This window comes from Semicossyphus pulcher, unplaced genomic scaffold (assembly GCF_022749685.1).
Source record: "Semicossyphus pulcher isolate SPU_LCO1_2020_fin unplaced genomic scaffold, fSemPul1.0.p SCAF_11, whole genome shotgun sequence".
NCBI lineage: Eukaryota > Metazoa > Chordata > Actinopteri > Labriformes > Labridae > Semicossyphus > Semicossyphus pulcher.
The window spans coordinates 8214804-8230886 of NW_027211615.1; the positions used below are offsets into that span (position 1 = coordinate 8214804).

General features: G+C 39.9%; 1 protein-coding gene across 2 annotated transcripts in view; it reads left to right on the forward strand.

Moving 5' to 3' along the window:
* Window positions 1-16083, forward strand: part of slc24a4b (solute carrier family 24 member 4b) — a 42001-nt gene that overhangs the window by 18296 nt on the left and 7622 nt on the right. For both annotated transcript variants that reach the window (XM_069656422.1, XM_069656431.1), the window contains exons 3-10: window positions 2980-3056; window positions 7639-7713; window positions 7809-7893; window positions 7999-8102; window positions 8455-8529; window positions 8610-8635; window positions 9323-9376; window positions 12545-12636. In XM_069656422.1, the coding sequence (XP_069512523.1) occupies window positions 2980-3056; window positions 7639-7713; window positions 7809-7893; window positions 7999-8102; window positions 8455-8529; window positions 8610-8635; window positions 9323-9376; window positions 12545-12636 (588 nt within the window). The remainder of the gene's footprint in view (window positions 1-2979; window positions 3057-7638; window positions 7714-7808; window positions 7894-7998; window positions 8103-8454; window positions 8530-8609; window positions 8636-9322; window positions 9377-12544; window positions 12637-16083) is intronic.

Consider the following 16083-nt stretch of genomic DNA (forward strand, 5'->3'; position numbering starts at 1 on the left):
GGCTGTGGAAGCATGTCCGTGTCCGCTTTGACCCCTACGGCGAGGAGATGCCGACAAACCCTGTAGACGCTGTCTGGTCGAATGTTTACAGCGACTGCGAGGTGACCCCTGCCTGCCTGTCATGTCTCTGCTGTCTTATTGCCAGCGTCCTTTAAACACCTTTTGTGATCGCCTATTTTTAACCCACTCTCCACAGAAATAAATGTATACGGTGGCAAGGGAATGAGAGGTAACTATAGAGCAAGGATGGCAAAGGTGTTTAATTATTGATTGGTGGTGGACCTGCAGGTTCGGTAGCAGAACGGAAGCAGGAGGTGAAAAAGCTTGGACAACAGGGTACTACAGAGATGTACTTTTCAGAAGCTAACGGGGAACCTTCAGCTGTTATCATAATGTAAGGCTGCTGGGCTGTTTGTCTATGAGGTATCAGTTGGAGTTTAGCCGTCTGTATTGGCATCAGTTTGTTTTCAGTCACCTCTGAGGGCACGGCTGACAAATCCTGTAATTGATGGCGCCTTTCTTTGTGGCCGTCGGCTTTCCGACACGTTTCACTCAGCACATAAACCTGTCAGAAATTAAATGAGCTAAAGCCGCCTGCCACAGTTTAATGTTGCTGTGAGCCTCCAATGTCATCCAGGTGTTCTCCGGTTTCTCATTACATTATAAGGTCATAATCTACATTACTCATGCATTCGGCGCTTTATTATTCTGTCACGATCAGTGTTACTGCATAAAACTCAGGATCCAAATCACAGGCATATTAATTTATGTCCCACTGCCAGAAATAGTTCTGTTAGCTAGTAGCCACTTCCTATGTGTTAAAGCCCTTTGTTCTGCTGCAGAGATAACGTGTTAGATGACATGTGTAGATACAAAATGCACCACATTTCCATGTGTGTGATGTAATTGAGTGAAATCCAGGAGGCGTGCAGATGATTAAGCGGGCTCGACTACATACTGTGTGAATATTTGATTCGCCTGTGCAGTGTTCCAAATGCTGCGCCGAGTCAGTCATGTGTGCACAACATCGAATATCATAAAAACAGGCAGCGGTGAGGTCGGGACAGATGCAGAGAGAAGTCTCAGGTGAGCACTGTTCCACTTCATGAGTCCATATGTGACAAGGGCTCAAATCTTTGTCAGTTGTAAACAGGATTGTTCTGCTGGCTCAGTCTTCAGCTAATGTTCTCATATTTGTTTTTATCATCTTTTGCTTAAATTGGGCCATGCATGACTAGCACCAAAGCAAAACCGTCACTTCTACTTGATTAGCATACTTTTTTCCTGGCCGTGTTATGCTATGGTTCTATGCTTGGCAGGTTTGGTAAATTTTATCTTTAAAATGTGTCTTCCCGGGGTGCTGGTTTAGGACAGTGGTTAAATTGCGCATCCCATATATAGAGGCTACAGTCTTCGATGTGGCAGCCCCGAGTTCGACTTCCGACCTCTGCCATTTGCCACGTGTTAGCCCCACTCTCTCCCTGTGTTTCCAACACTATCCACTGTCCTATCTCTAATAAAAGGCCAAAAAAAGTGTCACCCTGGCCCAACACTCTTAAGGAGTCCAAACTAAATACAAACAGAGACGCTAGAAACAAGTTAAGCTGGCATAAGCAACAGCTCTGTTCGCAATAATCAGTTTTAATAATCATTAATTAAAAATTTTAATTGTAATAACTTAGCTGATCCCCTGACATTTCCTCAAGGGTCATCCTAAGTTAACAATTCAGTGAGTATCATAATAAACCAAGATGTGAACATGGCAAACACTGTACTTGCTCAAAAAGAAAAAGAAATGTAAAAATATACAGTATACGTATATACTGTATTATACACTGTACAAGAAGGCTGAATCTTTACCAGTAATCCAATGAGAGCTTCACAGATCACCATGTTCAAAATGGCTAAATATCAATACCAAAATGATTTTAGAATATGAAACTGCCTAAAAAATGTAACGTCTCTACTTTAATGACTATAAAAATGCCAATAAAAACAATTCTCAAGTATGCTAGCACTTACGTTAGCATAAAGCTCAAAGCATGCTATGCCGAAGTACAACCTCAACACATCTGCTAGCATGACTGTATGCACTGCTTTTTTGTTATTGTTCACATAGTTTATTCTGCCTGGAGTATGTTAGCTGTAGCTTGTGTAAGCACTGTGCTAGCTTTAACGCAGGCTTGTGACAAACAGACAATATGTGGGCCCACCGCTCGGTCCAAACAGGAACGGGTCGCACAGAGGCCGCTCTCCACAGATGCTGGTTCTCTTCAGGAAGACGGCCAGCTTCTGTCCCTGGCCAGGTGCACCGCGGAGCATTTGTGCTCCCAGAGATGTGAGCCGTATGGCGGCACCATGATCACACTGTTTTCCAGCTGGAGCTCTGGATGATGGACGATGAGTCCTCAGCATGGGAGGTTTTTCTGCCTGCTTGCCTTAATTCTGTGTGACTTCAGACTCTTAATATAGCCCGAGCTTTTACATCAGTTAGAGGGGATGTGATGCTAGACTATTCTTGTTTGTGAATAGGTATGAAGTCACTGGTGGTCGAGTGGCGTGACATACCGCAGGCTGACAATGTTTTCACCAAGTGTTTAGAGCCATTTCGGTCCTTTGAAACTTCAAAGCTCTTGATGTTTGCGTCTTCGGCTTGTTTTAGGATGATGATCACAGGCTGCTATTAAATTTGCATTCGACCCTCTCTCTTACTGTGGTGCCCTTTTTCAGGTATACATGACAATTTCCTGTATTAGACACTCCAGTGAAAAGAGATGAAACAAGAAATGAATGACTAACAATCACATAGGTATAACAAATAAACTAATTCAGTACAAGAACAAAGGGGACATCCCACGCTCCTCTTTGAGATCAGCACCAATCATTAAATCACATCTCCTGTAGTAGGGCATGAAGGGACACATACCACTCCGTCATGTTGCTGATGTGTGGTGACTGTGACATTTTCTCTTTCCTCAGCAATACACGAGTTTCCCGATGACATTTTCACCAGCCAAGAACGAAAAAGTGGGGCCGTTGCGCTGCACATTGTGGCGGTAAGAGGAGCTTTTTTCTTCTTTTTTTGAAGCTGCTGCACCTGCATCTCCGATCACATCGGTCCCCAGTTCACTCTATCAGCGGGGCTCAGCTGGTTGCAGGTGGATTTAGAAGCTTTTCACAAAGCGGCCATAACTACATTCAAGGCTTTAAAAGCTCAAATCAAGCAGAGTGGGGCCATGGTTGCTCTTTTTTTTTCTTTCCAGATGGTAAAGACGCCACAGGAGGAGCTTTTAGTAATAATCAAAATCAGCATACAGCCATTCAAAAACATTACTGATGCAAAATCCAACACAGATCTACGCAGATTTTTTTCAAGAAGATGTATTAAAAAATCAGTAATTTGTTATTAATGGTTTACAGTGTAGTTGTTTTAAAAATAGCAGAAATTGCACTTGACTTCATGAGAGCAGATACGTATCAGTTCAAAATGTGTTAATTCATTGTTGTCTTTAGCAAACGTGTGCTGAGAGAGGCCGTGAAATACGGCCAAAAGACCTGGAAATTTATAAGTAGGCTAATTAAACCTTTTGTTGAGCATATTTTTCCAAAAATATCTCAGAAACTATATTAGCCATGATGCGACCATATTTAAAGCCAGTGGAAACCCAAATCCACAAAAGTGTCATTATCATATTATTAGCTAATGCAGGTGTCGACTGTTGACAGAGGAAGTCTGATAAGGGCCTTTGATCTATTTTCAGCGGCGAGTGTTTAGCATTGGCGGAGGGAGTTAAACGTTAGCTAGTGTCAATATGACGGGACTACAGAGATATAATTTAGCATTTCATTCATAGCTCTAAAAACAAAACAGGGCATCTTGGCTAACATGACATTTGTATGCTAACTGCTTACTATTAAAACGAAGCATTTTGTAGCCCACCATTCAGTTATATAAGGAAATTAGTGATTCAAAATAACATAACATTAAGGGCAGAGGGAGTTTAGTATTCACTAGCTAACTTTACATAGCTATCACTTAGTATTGAATTCATAGCTCTAAAAACAGAAAAGGGCCTCTTAGCTAACATGACATTTTAAGCTAACTTCTTACTTTGATATTTATAGGAAGCATCTTGTAACTCATCATTCAGTGACCAAAGGAAATTAGTAATTCAAATGGCAGGGCTTCTGCTTCCCCGTCTGATTCTGACTCAGACTACTTATACATAATGTTTAGGGCTCGGTTAGGATGAATGTTACATTGGCCATCGCTGTGTGCGGAGCCAGAGAGATGTCAATCAAAATGTGATCTGTCACGCCAACACAGTTTTAAGAAACAGTAAAGTTAGATGTTTTGTAATAGTTCTTAAAGTTTATTTTCACTCAACTATTTGTGGATGCATAATGACACCCTCTGCTTTGATATCATACATAAGGCTAAAAATCAAAAAGCAAACTAACAAAGGCGCACATGATGCAGCAATGGACTAAAATCAGCTGATGTCAATCATAAAAGTTGAACTGTTATGTGTAATTGTAACATTAAAAACTTGTAATGCTGATATATTTACATCAGCTGAGAAACCACAAGACGTCTCTTATGTCCGGTACTAAGTAGTGTAGAGCAATGATGTCTCTCACAGGGCAGCTTTAACTCAGGAGTGTGTGTGTAGAACGCTTCATAAATAAAGTAGTGCTACTCTGAGGTCGTTGTATCTTTAGCCACAGTTTAAATTTAAGCATGATTCATTAGAACAATGCTGAGAGGCTTAAGACAGAAAGGCCCCTCTGTCAGGAAACAACCAGAAAAATGTCCATTATTTATACTGTATGAGCTCATTCTCTCTGTGAAATCCATTATTGTCCACATTCAGTCATGCTAAGCTCCACTGACTTGATACAAAGACACAAGCCACCTGTGGAGGTATTCAGAATTGTTCAAGTATTGCTCTTCATGCTGGATTTAACTGGCTTTAAAAAAAATGTTCAATTCAACTCATGAATTTAACCAGGATTTAGAAAAAATGAGATCAGCATCCCCTCCAAACACACACTCTTCATCCTGCTCACAAAAGTGCGAACAAAAATTAAACACACACAGATTTACATTTTTATTTCCTTGTGGAAATGCAGTATTTTATTAGGTTCAAGGATAGGTTCAGTTTGTCTTAAAGCTCCGGTCCTTTAGTGAGAAATTCACTCTTTTTGTCCCTATCACTCCGCAGCAGCTCAGCCAGGCAGCACAGAGGGAAATTTATAGTAAAGATAAACATTATTGATTTGTCTCAGACTACACGTATTAACTTTGTCCAAAAATATGTTAAAAATGTTACCCAGACGTGGGCTGTGCATCTTACCTCTGAAATTCGAGGTTCAATAGGAAGGGATGTCGTCATGGCTAATTCAATGCACATTCAGGCACCGGTTTAACATTGTAAACACATCCTTTTTAAAAGCGAAATGTACACATGTCGAGCAAAAAAGGAGTTCAAAAGGTCACAAAAAATAAATGTATAGATAAAATATGAATCTACAGCGGCCATGACCATGTTGTCATCAACAGTACTGACAGCCTTGAACAATCCCTATTGGCTTTGACCTCTTTATAGACCTGACAAATTTACCGGCATGATGAATGAGGGCTATTGGGCAGAGGTGTAAGAACTCTAGAACTATGACGAAGCCATTTTCACCACAAAGATTGAATTATCAAGGACATTCCTGCCTGGGATACATGTGGAGTAGCTATTTATAGTAACTATTTTTTCCCCTAGCCTTAGAGGGGCCGTATCTTTTTAAATGGATATTCTCATATTATGCATGGGTTTCACATTTCAGGGTGTTTGACTAATCGTCATTCACCGTCATTCACCTCAGGCTGCCTTTTTGCACTAGCTTGTATTCAAGTCGTTGTCAAGATTTCAGCTTACCATTCCGGTACCTACTGGCGATTCTGGCTCGTACATATAAGGCTGAATAACTGATCCTCAAGCAGCCATGTTTTCTACAACTTTGGACTGACAGTGCAGTGTGGCCGATCCACCCACGTGTGCGATCCCACGTGCTACACGGTCACTCCGAATAATGTCAGCCAATCGTGGCTACGGTCTGACCTTTGAACGGCAAAACGTCTCGTTCGTATCAGGAGGAAGGAGAGGCTCCGAAAAATAATTAAATTAAAAGAAGTTTTGATTTTTAAAACGAAACAAACTTCACCAACGTGATTCAGAAACACATTAGAATAATAGAAAATTATAATTCCCCTTTAATGAAAGCTGAAATAAAGCAACTTTAATTGCATTTACACAGGTGGATGAAGTATTCTAGCTAAGATTCTTGTACTAATACTACACATCAAAATACTCAGACGCAAAACTAATGCAGAAAAATGAATGTGACTCATATACACATGATTCGATTTTTACTCATAAATTATACAAAAGCAGCATCGTATTATTTGATATAGGGCTGCAAGTTTAATGTTTTATTACGGATTAAAGTGCAACTAAACGACTTTTACCATCACCTTTGCAGTTACTGTTTTGTCCAACACTTAAATAAAAAAATAAAAGGGTGTAATGAAAAGGAAGAGCAGCAAAAAAAATCATGTTTGTGAAGCTGGCACTTTTTCATATTTGACATTTCTGCTTTAAAAATCACTAATGGGGCGCCAGTTTGGCTCAGCGGTTGGATCATGTGTCCCATGCACAGAGGGTACAGTCCTTGATGTGGCGGCCCCAAGTTCGACTCCCATCTTCGGCCCTTTGCTGCGTGTCATCCCCTCTCTCTCTTCCCCTGTTTCCAACACTATCCACTGTCCTCTCTCTTTAGTTAAAGCATAAAAGCCCCTTAAAAAATGACCAAATAGCCAATTATCTTTCTGGAGATTGAGAAATCAATGAAGCTGTTAGGCATTTACTGTTATGTAGTTTAATTCATTGCAAAGCATCATATATAAGCATTGCATATTATGTGTTCATACAAAACATTTATATCCTAATGTAACTGGAAACTATACGTTTAAAATTACGAGTAGTAGTTGAGTAAAGGTTACAAATGTTCCTCTGGTGTGGATGTGCATTTTCAAATGAAATACCTTGATATTTACACTTAAGAGTACTGAGTAAATATAGTAATTATTCTATAATAGAAATATTCATGAGCAGGATATTAAGTTATGTATCAAATATGATCAAAACTGTCCCAGCTGAGAGGAGGATATAATGTGTGTGTTTGGGGGGGTCTGAACATCCTGCAGTCCTGCACTGCCCCCTGTGGATAGCATAGAGCAGAGCACAGCTGCTGGAGCTGATGTCACACCTGATCTATAATTTATAGATCTGTCCTCAGCTGCTGAAACAGGCTGCTGTGGATTTTTCAAATTGTATAAGAAAACTGCTCCTCGCTGAATTGACTTTAGAATTCAAAGCGGGTCATGTTTTAATTGGGGGTTGTATTTGAGAGTCCCCTTCACCTGCCCTTTGCCAGGAGAATACCAACTCAGCTAATTTCTGCTGATTAAGGATGTATCTACACACACAAACACACGCACTCTGTTCTTGCCCTTGTCACACACACTCTGTTCTTGCCCTTGTCACACACACTGTGCAAACCTAACTCCTCTGCTTCTGTCCCCAGGCGCTCTACATGTTTCTGGCCCTCGCAATAACGTGTGACGAATACTTTGTGACATCGCTGGAGAAGATCTGTGAGGTACATGGGAGTTGTGGTCCTTCATCTTTCAGTGTTGCGCTTACACAACGCTTGTTTGTCTGCCCAAACCAACCATCTTCTCTGTATTCATGCAGAAACTAGACCTGAGCGAAGATGTTGCAGGAGCCACCTTCATGGCAGCTGGGAGTTCTGCACCGGAGCTTTTTGCGTCTGTCATTGGTAGGCAAACGCACACACATACATACACACACTTGAGCAGTATGTGCATACATCCAGATGGTTGGTGTCATGGCTGATCCTGATTGGCTGCCTCCCTGTGTGCAGGTGTCTTCATCACCCACGGCGATGTGGGGGTGGGAACCATCGTTGGCTCAGCGGTCTTCAACATCCTCTGCATCATCGGTGTCTGTGGGATCTTCGCCGGACAGGTGTGTGTGTGTGTGTGTTATTTGAGAGAGTGGCTTCCCGCTGCATTCTGTTTATCTATATACTGCGGAGAGGCACATGTGTGGCAGAAGTTTCACTTGCTGAGGGGAAACAAAACCATCTGCTTCAGTTAGTTTTTCTCACCACTGGTTTGAGTGGAAATGGAGAACTGAACTCTGGAGGCGTGAACGGATCATAACTCTGTTTCTCTGAGCTCCTTTTGTCAAGAAAATTACCATATTAAGTGCTATTGATGACACCCAATGTATCGCCTCAGAGAACTCTAACACACGTTGATGCAGTTAGAGAAAATAACTCAAATGCAGCTGTGCGCTTTGTGTTGTTTATTCTCAGGTGGTGATTTTGACCTGGTGGGCCGTCTTCAGGGATTCCTTCTACTACATCCTGTCTGTTCTGGCTTTGATCGCAGTAAGTTAGATTTAAAGTTAAATGAACTCCAACATTCTTCTTTGTTATTTATCTAAAAAATCTTTCCCTTCATTTTTCAGTTCATCTACGACGAGAAGATAGTTTGGTAAGTTACCCATCCAGGGAGATTTAAAAGTGTCCATTTGTGTAATTTTAATGGCTAATGGTCTGGTATGAGCATTAGCTTGTTGTGGCTAATGTTAGCAAACTTTAGATGGGAAAACTGCTGTTGACTTTACAGCACTACATTATTCGTGGTACTGTTACACTACAATTTAATCCTGGATCTCATCCTGAAATTGTTATTTAGAGCACCAGGGGTCATTGCTAGCAAAACATGGTATTGCGTTAAAGATTTAAAAAGTAGGTTTTCAATTGTTGGGAAGTTTAGGAAATGCAGGTAAAGGTTCATAAAACAATGAGCATCGACATGTTTAATGTCAAGTTCACCCCTCAGAGGCTCTAACCTTTTTTTTTGTAAGATAATTTTTTTGGCCTTTTATGGCTTTATGAAGTGTGAGGACAGTGGATAGTGTTGGAAACTAGGGAAGGGAGTGGGGGACGATGCGTGGCAAAAGGCAGAGGACTGTAGCCTCTGTACGTGGGTCACGCAATCTAACTGCTGAGCTAAACCAGCGCCCCAGAAGCCCTGACTTAACAGATTTGTAATTATACTATCATAATGTTTGTAGCAAGCAGGCAGAACCTGGAAATATGTATTACTATAAAAATGTATCCCCTATTTTGTTTCTTAAAGTGTTTGGGAACCAGAATGTATTTTTCTCTTTATCAGGTGGGAGAGTTTGGTGCTGGTGCTCATGTATGCTGGATATATTCTTGTCATGAAGTAAGTATATTATAAACTCACTCAGTTGTTCCTTGTTTCTTGTCATTACAAGTCACTGTCCTGCATTCTAAAACCCTCTTAGTTACAGCACAGAAGCAATCAGATACATGTACTTTAAATATCAGAAGTAAAAGTACTTATTACATGGAAGGCGGAGTTCAAGGCGGGATTATTACGCCTTTGTTACGTCTTCAATGTAAAACGGACGGAGGCAGAATGGTGGGGTGAAGTTGTCTGCCTCTGAGCCGGGCTCAGAGGCGAGATGGTGACGGTGTAAACGGTGGAGCCAGCATTTAAAAACACACACTGGGGCAGCTTTACGGCAGCGTTGCGTGGTTCAGTGTAAAATGTCAAAGGCGCCATTACGGCTTGTGATTATCATTTTATATTTCAATATAAGGTTTATAATACCAATACATCCTTTGACTGTTGTAGCTGCTTTAGGGGGGGAGCTAGTTTTACAACAATTATATATAGTTGGCGTTAAGTCCATTGGTTTCCTACCCAGGAGTCAGGCTCCTTTAAAGCCTCACAAGATAAATCTGAGGGGTCAAGAGATGTTTAATGGGGTAGAAAAAGAAAAAAACATTATCGTGCAATTAAAATACGATTTATTTTTGTAAATTAATATTTTATGTTAGTTGATACTGTAGCCACTATTCAACTTTTTTCCTGCAAACTGATCTGAAAGGTAACTGTCAGACAAATGTAGAGGAGTAAAACGCCATTTTTCTTTCTAAAATGAACTCAAGTAGTAGTAAAAAGTAGCTTAAAAACCAAAGTACTTTGTAAATTATCAAAAAATTATACTCAGTAATCAGGTGAACCTGTTTTATTAAATTCCACCACGGCCGATATCATATTCCCACTTCAGCAACCTGTGTGTGTGCGTGGGAAGGATGCTTAAACTCTAACACACTGCTACCTGTGGGCTGATTATTATGACCAACTGTGCGCTCAGTAGCTTCACAGGAGAGGTGCGGGTTTCCAGCTGGTGGGGAGTGTCTCAGTCATGTCCCCTTACCAGATGTTAGCTGAAGATTCGGCCCAGGAGCCTTCTGTTGGAAATGTTGCTCCTCTATTGAATTAAGTGCATTTTTATGATGCAGTTTCATACAGTAAACACTTATTTGTGTTTATATGAAAATGACCGTACATATCAAAATTTATCTCAATTTTGGGTTACAATGTGTCCTGAGAAGTTCTTGTCTCTTGTCACTGCATAAAAATACGGACTGTAATACGCCATATTTGTGTCTTTTTAGTCCAAACTGTGTGATACCACCCACAACGTGTGCCTCTGTCTCTGTCCAGCTGGTAATCTGTGTAACACTCAGCAGCAGCCTGCTCTCTCCCTGCCATAAGAGTTTAATCTTTCTCCCTCTGCAGAGGCTAAGAGCACCGGCTTAACCAGATCACTCCTCTCCTTTCTCATTTGGAGGAAAGAAGTGCTTACTGTAGGATATGCTGTCATATGTCTCCCCTCTCCCAAAATATCCGCTGACAATTTTAGGGCTGTTCCAGTCAAAATGCAGCAGAGTGGGTTTTATTTGGAGCGATCAGTGCTCTCTGAGGTGACCTTCCTCCTCCCAGCTGTGACTATTTTTTTCCTTTCCTAGAATAGCACACATGCTGCCAGTGGTCAAACAAATAACAGCATCGGGAAATGTCTTAATTTAAAGACAGAAAAAGTAAATCACAAGCATTTCTTTTTGTATGTCCATAGTCGAGCACTTAATTAAAACAGAATTAGAAACGCATGTTTGTAATTCTAAATAATACCCATCTTAAAATATATGTCGTATGTCTTCATAAAGCAACAGAAATTGTTTGACATGAGAAAAAAGACATCTACATTGACTTAATTCCATTCGAGTACAATTAGCTCACTAACTTTGTTAGCATTTGCTTTAGCGCTTAACTGCTTAAGCTATTGTTAAAAATGTTTATACCACAATGCTATTGAACAACATACTGTGCACAGTATGGACAATTAACACCACTTGCACAGACAATATGATGTAGTTTTGTGAGGAAAGTTCTAGCTCGAGCTAGCTAACAAGGCTGGTGGTGTGTTTAGCAAACGGTTGCTGTGTCTCAATGGAGATACGTCATGTAGTACACTGTGTACACTATGTACTTACCGGTATTAGCGTCGTACTGAAATTTCCTCAGGGAAATGTTGGACCAAAGCATGCATGGCTGTTGTGCATTTTTTTTCTTAAATAACAATCACAACATGCATTCCAGTGTTTCAAACTCAACTTTTTAGACTATGATGAGAACAAAACCCCCGTACTCATAATGGTCTACATGTTCTTGTAACGGTCAGCGTGAGCAAACTTATGCTATCAAAATGACAAGTGCAACTTTGAAAAATAGCCTTTTCTGTTTTTCATCACCTTTATTGGAAGTTGAAGAAAAAGCTTTGTGCTACACTTTTTGTGCTACAGTTTTAATTGTGTAACCAACAGTATAGTTTTTTTGATTGTTAGAGGCTATTTCTGACACTGTGCTAATCTTTTACAGCTGTTTGTTGGTTTTGGGCTCCATACTTCACCATCCATACAAACTCTCCAAAACATAATAACCTTAAAAACTAAAATTCAGATAAGAAAACTCATTAAATAAAATATAATGGAATTAAATTTTCAGCACTGACTTGCTTCTTTAAAACTGTACACAGTTCTTATGATGGTACCAGTGATGACTCTGCACACATTTTGTTCAAAGGCAGCAGCAGTCTGTTCAGTTTTATGGGATCAATGTTCACATAATGGCACTCAAATTGTCTTTGTGAGGGCCTGTGTGGCTGATGAAAGCCTATTGATCGGCTTTTAGACACATTTCTTTAGATTTTTGATTCATTCTTTTCATTTCTATTCTTCCAGAACAGCAGATTTCAGCCATTTTTTGCAAGCGTAAAATGCTGATGCTGTCTTTTAAAAAGTAGGGCACTTTAACGTAAATTCATTCTATAGAAGTGTATGGAAAGTTACCTCGTTATTTTGGCTAATTAATATAATAAACCCATATTTGAAACAAGCTGCAGCCTTTCATCTAAACCCTATTTGCCTATGTCCTTTCTTGTTTGTTTTTTCCTTTATGACCGTGTTGAACTTTTTCAGTATCTCTGATTCAGAGATTATGTTCTACCTTTTTTTCTAGATTCAACTCCAGCATGCAGAGATTTTTCATGGGGAAGTCGAAGAAGAACGTGGCCAACGGTAACGCGGCTGCCAGCAGTGAAATGGAGGATGGTAATACTAGTTATGACTATGTTTCAGATGACGACCCGTCATCACCTTTACTCGCAAAAGGTAAGGTTAATCAGACAGGCTGGATACACAAGAAACCAAGAAATGAATGATCTGAAATGTTTATGTTGAAATAATAAGATTGGGGTTCCTAGACTTTGAAATGTATTTTAGTATATTACAATTTGACAATGATTATCTGTGGTTTGTTTCTGTTAGAGGGTCTGTGGCTTTAATCTTATCTTCTTTCTGCTGAACTAACTAGAATTGCTTCAGCTTATACTATCTTCTGCTAACTTCCTTTAATTTCCCTAATTTGCTGACAGAGAAGATTGTCCTACATCAGCTAGCAAGCAGCTGGTTAGCATACTGACCATTTCTGCTGGCCCTGTGTAAACTAGTAACAGTGTGTCAACTAAAAGCTTTAGAACCACGTAATGCTGTTTTTAAGCTTCCACCGTTGTACAAATTCAATAAAGAAGAAATAATATTTAAAAGAGTGGCGCTGACAGATATTGTTACCTTAAGAAAGAGCCAAGCTAGCTTTTTCTCCCGCAGCCTTAATGCTATTGAAGCTAACAAGCTCCTGGCTTTATAGCTTCATATTCAGTATGTACAGACATAGTAGGTGTCGCTTTCTGTATGAATTTAACAAAAAAGAGATAATGTGTTCATTGGCAAGCTTTAGAAGTGCCTCTTTTTACTTAGCTAGGCTAGCTGTTGCCCCCTGTTTCTTCTTATTGCTAGTTTTCTAAGCTAACCGGCTTCTGGCTGTAGCTATATTAAGAGCACGGACATGAGTGGCCTTCTTAACAGAAAGAAAGCAGAGAAACACTTTTCTCTCCAAAATGTCAAACTCTTCCTTTAAATATAACCCTGCAGAGCCACAAAAAGCTCAAGAAGACTTTAGTTTCTTTGACCTCCAGTGAACTGCACTACCTGAAGAAAGACGGTTTGTCAAAATTTCCACCTCACTTTGTGCTTTCTCTTGTGATAATATTTAGCTATGTTCCTCCATTCATTTTGTCTGCCTGCTAAGTCCTTTTTCTTGGTGATAAGCAACCGAAGCTTATCAAGGCATACAGGGGGCACAAAATGAAATGCTCTTGTTTGAAATGGGAACAGCATAATGAAGAGATTCTTTAATCTTCCTTCGGTAATGCAGTCTAATGTCAAGGGACTTTGTTGTCTTGGGTTCTTAACTTATTAAAACTTCAGAATAAAAATGAGCCATTTCAAAATAACATCTTTAATGTCATGTTTGCGTGAGATATCTTTGTAGCCACAGTTCTCCACTTCTTCCTCTCCTGCCTTTGAACTTTCTGAATCCCCTCAGCGACATTTCAACCCTCTGAGATATTTACCCTTTCCTACTTTGGCTGCGTTAGTGTTAACACGCCTGTCTGTTTAGCCTTACTAAACTTGCTCTTGCTTGTTGTCTACAGTGTTGTGCTGCTGTGTGCCTATTCTGTTTGCTTGCATACTACTTTTTCTTCCTCTGCTGGTCTCTGGGGCGCAGACCCACTCACTCCTGAAGTGGTAATGAATTTCACAAGAGGAAATGTTTATGCCGGCTGTGTTTACGCTGTTAATTTATGTGCATTCTTGCATGCATAATAAGTCAAATTAATTCAGAGTTAAACTAATAAGTAGAACTTTTTTATTCCCCATCCACTGCATCTTATAGCTAATTGTAAGCACAGGGAAACTTAAGTGTTATAGGCTCATCAATAATATGTTTTAAGATATGTTTTATTGTTAAATCACAAATTGTCTTTTGTTAATTGATATGTGTTTAATGTCTCAGCCACCCACATAGGTTGTTAGTTCAAAGATAGCAGAGATCCTCCTTGTTTAAGATTTTGAAATCATCCCTAGTCCACCCATACATATTCACAACTAGTAGGCAGACTTCAAAGCTGCACCAGGCAATTTGAGGAAGCTTTTTGAAGTTGAGCACATTTGGAAATCATGTGGTGTCCGTACCTGCACTCAGCACACTCGAGCTAACACAGCAGGTGTGTGATGTTTTATACCAAAGGGATGAGAGGGGGGGGGATGTTCAGCATTGGTAATTCCCTGAAGATTGTAAAATCTCTTTTTCCTCCATAACATGAGGATAGAATTATGTGAAAAGTGAATTATTTGGCACTATTAATCTGCTGATTTTTGATTTAGTAGTTTCATTGTAACCCAAAATAAGTTTTTTTTTTTTCTGCAGATCAGATACAGTCTCATTTAGACTGACATATGTACACGAGCTGAATCGTGCTAGTATATGCAGGTTTATGTAGATTTAACATGTATCCATGGGTGGAACATGGTCACATTCCAGTTAAAAAATGTTGTGACTTTTGAATGCTTCATATAGAGGTAGAATCATTTTCTCAACCCTTGAATCAAACTTAACTATTAAATGAAGCATTGGATTCTCTGAAAAAGTATTGTCCAAATGGCACTCGTGAACAGTTGTCGCTGTACCATTTAAAGTGATAATATTCAAGATTTTCATTTAAATAAATGTCTGTTAAGTTACTATCTGTTGCCGAATAAGGTAACACAATGGTGACTGAGCCTATGGCCCCCTGATGAAAGCCTTTGCATTTGCAGTATTACAGACTGGGTGTGGCGAATCTCAAGCGGCGCCCAGTTAGTGATGCGTTTTCCATCACCCAGCAGTGGTTGGTCTGCCAGAGAGGGTAGGCGGAGCTAAGCGGCTGCTTTTCCGGTCTCTGCAAGTGTTGCAAGTAAACAGTAATCTACTATGGCTGAATAAACAAAGAAAAGATGGATGACTACAGATACAACTTCAAAAATAAGTGAAAATACAAAGAAAAAGAAACAAACTCGACGCTCAGATGAAGGCAAACAGTCTGAAAAGGAAAGCAACCGTCAGCGAGGAAAATCAAGAGTTACAACCGGAGCCAACCGTGGACGTCACACATGTGAAGTATGCTCCCGCAATTACCGTTTATCGCCATAGGTGCCACCAAAGAGAACGAAACTGAGATCTTTGAGATTATTATTGCATGTATCTCCAAATGCAAACTTGTTTGTTGGCCCGTTTGCAGATAATTTATCATGTGATCATCATTTAATTCCAGTATTCAATAAAACAGATCAGATAGACTACACTTCCAGTCGAGGCAGATGTTTGTTCAACATGAGCCTGGTTCTGCTCGAGGTTTCTGCCTGTTAAAGGGAAGTTTTTCCTTGCAACTGATGCCAAATGTGATTTAGTAATGCGAATGGTATGGTATATGAAAATATTGCCTGGTGCAGCTTTAAGTCTGACATGGTGACAAATGGTTCTAGTGCAGCATCCCTTAATATTTTTGTAGAAGCTTGGACCTATCAGCAGTTTACTTTCAGGAAAGTGTGCTAATATTGAATGGATTGTTTCTGTATAATAATCTAATAAGTTGATCCACAGTCCATTTACTCTTTACA